The following is a 7590-nucleotide window of genomic DNA, read 5'->3' as shown; positions in this document are numbered from 1 at the left end:
TGCATGTACAGGGTATGTGGCCGTTGGTCCTGTTAGCAGCATGTAAAACAAAACTTTCATTCAAATTCTGAATTGATTATAGCTTAGAAAGCGAGCAAATAGTGCTTCCATATAATCACTAAAAACCTGTCACTCACTTCAATTTATCGCAGCCTCACAATGTTCCGTTATAATCAATGAAGCTCTCTAAACTGCACATATGATATCTTATTCACATCGTGTCTATGTGTGGCATTTAGCAATGAGTGAATTCTGACTGTCTCGTGCTGAATGCATGAGAGTTGGCAGGCCTGTACCTATTTATATATTTCTTTATTAATATCTTAATATATTATATCTTATAGGGTTAGTTCACCCAAAAATGAAAATTCTGTCATTAATTACTCACCCTCGTGTTGTTCGAAACCCGTAAGACCTTCGTTCATCTTCGGAACACAATTTAAGGTATTTTTGATGAAATCTGAGGGCTCTCTGACCCTCCCATAGACAGCAAGGTAACTACCACGTTCAAGGTCCAGAAAAGTACCAAGATGATCGACAAAGTAGTCCGTGTGACATCAGTGGTTCAACTGTAAAGTTACGAAGCTACGAGAATACTTTTTTGCGCAAAGAAAACAAAAATAACGACTTTATTCCACATTTTCGTCTCTACTGCGTCACTTGTGGTCGCGCGTTCACGACAGTATCATGACGCGAGCGTGTGGCGGCGCCGTGATAGTTACCTTGCTGTCTATGGGAGGGTCAGAGAGCCCTCAGATTTCATAAAAAATATCTTAAATTGTGTTCCGAAGATGAACAAAGGTCTTATGGGTTTGGAACAACACGAGGGTGAGTAATTAATGACAGAATTTAAATTTTTTGGTGAACTAACCCTTTAACTAACTCAACTATTTTGCAAGATTTGCCATAGTTTACCTGACACCTTCAATGGAAATTTTTTAATATGCTTTAGACTAAATTTACACAGTTTGTTGACAAGTTTTTTAACCAGTGGACCACAATCAGAATGTCAGCTACATTGGTGAGTGCAAAGGTTTGTAGGTCAAACGTTTTACTTTGTAGGGTTTTTAGTAACAAGGCCACTCAATAACGTATACTTGTCCAGAACCATTTGGACCTATATGGATGTGACCCCAGTGCAAAATGCTGTTATATAATCCATTAAGAATAACTCTCACAACGTATGTATTTCAAGATCTAATTAACAGAATTAAGTGATTTTAAGAATGACAAGCATAATATTCACTGTGTCTGCAATAATAATTACATCAGTTAAATACATTACCGTTCGAAAGTTTGGGATCTGTAAAATTTTAACAATATGTTTGAAATAAGTATCTAATTATCTCCAAGGCTACATTTAATTCGATTTTTTTTAAAAAGCAGTAAAAACTTTAATATTGTGAAATATTGTTAAAAAGTAAAATAGCTATTTTTGTATTTTAATATATTATTTTAAATCTAATTTAGCTGAGGGTGAAATTGTAAAGCTGAATTTTCATCACTCCAGTCATCAGTGTCACATGATCCTTCAAAAATATGGGATCCTTCCTAATATGCTGACTTGGTGCTCAAGAAACATCATTATTATCAGTCTTTTTTTTTGTGGAAACCATGATTTTCCTCCCCAAAACATCAATGAAGCACTTATTTAAAATATAAATCTTCTGTAACATTTTAAATGTCTTTACTGACAATTTTGATGAATTTATTGTGTCCATACTGAATAAAAGTATAAATGTCTTTCAAAAAAATCAAGAAATCGTAGGAAAGAGAGAAAGAGAGAGGTGAGAGAAGGGAAGATACCTGATTTACCAGTTGGTAACACTGTAGCTGGAGCTGGTGACTCTAAATGGAAGAGGAATTGAAATCATTTGTTGCCTGTAATCTACAAAGTGCCATTACTTACGTTATAAAACATTCCAGTATACTATTTGTGAGGTAAGGGCAATACAGGGTGAAACAGGAAGAGGAACAGAATCTGCTGCAAGACTGTACAGTGTTGAAAGATTAGTTAGTGAAAGGACTGGATTTTAGACCAAAGATAGTACAGAGGAATCCTTGTTTCAAAAACAGAATTTAAAGGTTGGATAACACAAAGTACAGGCTGATACACAGGGATGTATTATATGTATTGTATCACTTATGACAGTCTGTGCAATATAAGTTATCTAACAATTTTCAGTCTGGCAAATGTTACTCTCAAAATCAAGATATTTCATCAACAACTGTGCGCAGGTGAGAAACCCTGGCCCCAATCATGTTGTTTAAATTTAGCTAGCGGAACATTGACTTTAAGAGATATATTAGCATGTGCACCACCACTAACCTTCATTTTTCTTGTGTGTAACCCTTTTCAGTATCACCCCAAATATCTCCCCAAGCCATTCTCACTTTAGTTGGTTTGTCACAATAGATCTGAAGGATGCTTCTTTCCACATTCAGATTTTTCAGAGACACAGGACTTGCATATTTTTAAAGTGCATGGTTGTTGCTCTGGCCCCGCTGAGACTCTGGAGCATCCGTGTGCTAAACTACCTTGACGACTGACTGATTTTAGCACAGTCCGTGGAAGTAGCATGTCAGTGTTCAGACTCAATTCTCATTTGCAAGGTCTGGGCTTGAGGATAAGTCTGTTGCAATTATGATAAATGCCTGCCTGGTAGGTTGGGGAGTGGTCTATGAAGGTCGCCCAGTCTATGGAGTCTGAAAGAATGGGCATCCGCCATAGCACATAAATTGCCTAGAGATGCTGGCTATGTTTCTGGCTTTTTTTTCAAATACTTTAAAACTGCCATGTTGTCATCAGGACAGACAACATAATGGTAGTTTCCTACCTAAATCGGCAAAGAAGGAGTTAGTTTGCACCCCATGTGAAGGTTGGTGCGGCACATTCTTCTTTCGCCTCAGGACAAGTTTATGTCCCTTAAAGCGGTATAGATTCCAGAACTGAAAAATCTGATAATGGATTTCCTCTTGAGGAATGGTCTAAGGCCCAGAGATCGGAGGCTGCACCCTAAGTCTTTGAGTCTAAATTGGCAGCAGTTCAGCAGGGCAGAAATGAACCTGTGGACTACCGCCCGGGCTTCTTGGATACTTAGCTCACATGTGGTTAAGCACACAATTATATGCCTTTCCACCAATTAAACTAGAGTCTTGGCAACAGTACGGGAATACAGAGTTCATCATCTGTTAGTGGCACCACAATGGCCATGCTGAGATTGGTTCTCGGATCTGGTATCTCTACTGGAGGAACCTCTTTGTGAGACATAGGACAAGGCTGACCTGTAGTGGAGACTATTTGTGTCCTGGTGCAAGTACTGAAATTTGGACCCAGTTTACTACTCGGGTGGTTCAGGAGTTCTTGCAAGTTCTTGTGTTTCTTTGGGCACAACCCCGTCCACACATAAGTTGAATTTGGCAGCAATTTGAAGAGCACATGCTGGTTTGGAATGTTTGTTTGGGTGGACATTCACTTGTCTCATGTTTTATGCATGAGACAAGATGGATGAGGCATTTTCATCATGTTTTCATTCATTATAGAAACACTACCTATCTGTGGTATTAGAAGGGCTCATTGGTTTTGTTTTAACCTCTGGGGTCAGCCCCTCCCTTATACACTTACAAGTATACTACTAGTACACTGATATTTGTATACTTACTACATAAAGTATACTTAAAAATATACTTGAACTTTACTTAAGTATACTTACTAAAATAAACTTGAAGTATACTACTTTTTGGTAAGGGCTAAGAGGTTTCTGACTCTTACGGTGGTTCTGTTGATGGCCTTAACATCCTCTAATGTACAGGTGCATCTCAATAAATTAGAATGTCGTGGAAAAGTTAATTTATTTCAGTAATTCAACTCAAATTGTGAAACTCGTGTATTAAATAACTTCAATGCACACAGACTGAAGTAGTTTAAGTCTTTGGTTCTTTTAATTGTGATGATTTTGGCTCACATTTAACAAAAACCCACCAACAAATTAGAATATGGTGACATGACAATCAGCTAATCAACTCAAAACACCTGCAAAGATTTCCTGAGCCTTCAAAATGGTCTCTCAGTTTGATTCGCTAGGCTACACAATCATGGGGAAGACTCCTGATCTGACAGTTGTCCAGAATACAATCATTGACACCCTTCACAAGGAGGGTAAGCCACAAACATTCATTGCCAAAGAAGCTGGCTGTTCACAGAGTGCTGTATCCAAGCATGTTAACAAAAAGTTGAGTGGAAGGAAAAAGTGTGGAAGAAAAAGATGCACAACCAACCGAGAGAAACGCAGCCTTATGAGGATTGTCAAGCAAAATCGATTCAAGAATTTGACTGAACTTCACAAGGAATGGACTGAGGCTGGGGTCAAGGCATCAAGAGCCACCACACACAGACGTGTCAAGGAATTTGGCTACAGTTTTTTTTTTATTGGTCTTATGGAGTATTCTAATTTGTTGAGATAGTGAGTTGGTGGGTTTTTGTTAAATGTGAGCCAAAATCATCACAATTAAAAGAACCAAAGACTTAAACTACTTCAGTCTGTGTGCATTGCATTTATTTAATACACGAGTTTCACAATTTGAGTTGAATTACTGAAATAAATGAACTTTTCCACGACATTCTAATTTATTGAGATGCACCTGTATTGGTGAAGTAGGGTTTGTAAGGTTTTCAGGAATGTCTTGGTTACATACTGTTTGTCACAGTGGTCCCGAGTAGTGAACAAGATGCTGCATATCTGGCCATGCTGCTTGGTTTTTGCTTTCTTCCTGGCGTTAGCACCACAGCTAATAAATTAGCATGTTTTATACAGGCTTCAGACAATCCTCATACCTGGGGGTGTTCCCATAACATCAGCTACTGCAGTGTCTCGTTCCTCCCTATTCAGGGAACCAAGGTTGCATATGTAAACTAAGGTGTTATATGCACACCTTAAGGACTAACAAGTGGCAGTGTCTCACAGAAAGTGCATATATTGGCACGCAGACACTCACTCACCTGCAAGAAAACAGACCCTCCAGAGCCCTGAATGGAGAGACATACGGATTTCAGTGCTCTGATTGAGAGGCAGGATGACCCCCTCCTCCAGGTAGAGCCAGTAGTCAGTGCTGACAGCAATACCCAGCAGCCCCAGACTACACACAGCAAACACACTGCTAAGGAGTGTCAGTGCCTTCCTGCCACACAAACTCATCTTTCACGTCAGCAGCAGAGGGCACAAGCTGTAGAAAACAGGAGCTGTAGTGAGAGAGAGGAAGAAAAAAGCTTACCTTAAACTGCAATTTAACATCCAAATCGTTTTTTTTAATACATAATGTAATGAAAATTGTTCTTAAATCTTAAAAGAGCCTATAAAAGAAGTCTAACAACAAGTCTAACACTAACAACACAGGAATTGTTCTTTGCATTAGGTATGTTTCTAGAGTGTTATGTTAGGGTGAAAAGCCTCAAAGAAAAAGTAGCTCAAAGTGCTATGATTACGTCCTTGACACCTGATTATGGTCAGGGGTGGCTCATCTATTGACTGTTGAAATTTCACTCTTTTGTTGGTACATCACACACAAACACCGATTAATGCTGCGTTTTGACTATTTGTGACTTCCAGATACGACTGTCGCTTGCTAGTAGCATTCATGATAAATTTTGAATTTGTTTGTAAAGGTTGTTTGTTTACACCACAGCAAGAACGTATACAAACCTTGAATTGAAAGCTACTGTTCCAGAATTGAAAGAGAAAAACATTATAAAAAATGCACCTTGGCTATATCTAAGTGCCTCCTCTGACATGTTGCCAACTTTGTAGCCCTGCACATGATATGCAGGGAAAAGATACATAACATGGACACAAAATTAAGAATTAATTTCAGCGACTTATTAATTTGTGGCCACCTTTGATTGAGGTATTCCTTAATTTTAGTTTTAGTGTAATCGTGGCCACAAGTGATGAAGTTCATTTAGTTTTACACCATGTTTTAAACATAGCACTCATGCAACAGGCAGACTTTCATCTAATGGTTGAGAGGGGGGTTGAGAGATGTTCAGAAAATCATGTAAGTTGTCACAATTTCTTTTTTGAATACACATATAACACAAATCAAATCGACTGTTTCCCTGATATGCATGGTGTGGTGCAAAATGTCAAAACAGCCTCCCCACAGCCCCCATCCACAGGTTGCAGGCAGTCAGTATCGCCACCCCTCCCCCAATTGGCCTTTTATTAAACACCGACATCAGTATGTTGGAGTCAGTGATGATAGACTCATACTCATTATCAGTGTACATTATCTTTTTCTGATGTAACCATTGTTTAACACAGGTTTAGCATGTCCTGGTTCCTGGTTTATTATTATTATTATTATTTTATTTTAAACAGTTTTGTTGTGTATGACCAGATGTCCATTAGATGTCCACTCCCTTATTCCACTTCAAAAACAAATTAAGTTGTGTTCATAGATACTTTTATAAATGATGGCTGTTCCAAGAGCATCCTCATTTGGCCAAAAATGCAGTGGATACCTCAAATAGCAGTGTGATCACAATGACCAACTACTTGTGGAATTTCAAGAGAATCCTTCCAGTGGATTTAACAAAGACAGCTCCGGTGGCCAAGGAGCTTGACTGACTGAGTATTCCAGCATGCCCTGCACTGAGGGTTGCGAGCCTAGGGTTTGTAATGACTTCCATGTCAGAGCCTACACTTGACTGCCACTTAGAGCCATGTCATGACATGGTCTCCATTCCTCCGATTCCTTCCGAGTCTCGTCCCGTTGTAGCAGCCATGACGGGATGAGACTCTGGAATGGCAGCATGAGTCCTCAGCCATCATGGCCACCATGCCAGAGTCTCCAGGAATCATGGATGCCACGCCAGAGTCATCAGCCATCAGGGACGCTCCATGGGCCTCATTTATAAAGTGTGTGTATGCACAGATTTGATCTTGGAGTGTGCATGCGCTTAAATCCATTCCAATGCTCATACTGGTAAAAACTGCATTTGACATGGAAAAATGCTTAATGTCACATCTGGGTCTGAGCCAGATACACACTTTTTCTTGTCGGGGTACTGCAGGCTTTTGGAAATTAAATAAAAAATTGCTGTTGTAAATTAAACGATTTGGACCATGACTGGTGATCTTTTATATGTTAATGACATTAATTAGGAGTCGTTTACAAGGCTGAGAGCTGAAACCATTCAGTTGCTCGCAAGTTCAAGATCCTTTGCGATTCATAGATTTCACATCTGAAAGAGGCGTACGTGGGTTTTCTGTGCATACATTCATTCTATGGATCACACATATGCATATTTGAGAGATGACCGTAAGATCAAATTTAAGATGGTTTCTGAGCAACATTTTATAAATGAAGCCCCAGATCCTCCCAAGGCGCTGTCCACTCCAGTTCCTCCCTGTAGGGTATCAGAGCGAATCAGACAATTTAAGATTTGATCAGATTGGTGTTGAACAACCCAAAGAGCCGAATTCCACAAACAGGCCCAAGACAACAGGATGTTCGTAAATTAGATCCTGACGCCAGCTTCAAACAGCTTTCAACATTAAACAAAAGAACACTTATTGACAATTCCAAGGAGAT

At 39.2% G+C, this 7590-nt stretch overlaps 1 protein-coding gene across 1 annotated transcript in view; it reads right to left on the bottom strand.

Annotated features, from left to right (window-relative positions):
- Positions 1-7590, bottom strand: part of LOC107716884 (voltage-dependent calcium channel gamma-5 subunit-like) — a 25043-nt gene that overhangs the window by 5902 nt on the left and 11551 nt on the right. Inside the window, exons 2-3 of the mRNA XM_016523490.1 lie at positions 5000-5239; positions 1807-1848 (exon numbers count right to left, since the gene is read on the bottom strand). Coding sequence (XP_016378976.1) covers positions 1807-1848; positions 5000-5195 — 238 coding nt within the window. The 5' untranslated portion in view covers positions 5196-5239. The remainder of the gene's footprint in view (positions 1-1806; positions 1849-4999; positions 5240-7590) is intronic.

This window comes from Sinocyclocheilus rhinocerous, unplaced genomic scaffold (assembly GCF_001515625.1).
Source record: "Sinocyclocheilus rhinocerous isolate Xijiao unplaced genomic scaffold, SAMN03320098_v1.1 scaffold59, whole genome shotgun sequence".
Classification (NCBI taxonomy): Eukaryota; Metazoa; Chordata; class Actinopteri; order Cypriniformes; family Cyprinidae; genus Sinocyclocheilus; species Sinocyclocheilus rhinocerous.
Note: the sequence above shows the minus strand (reverse complement) of the source record. Positions and strands in the feature narration are given on the sequence as shown.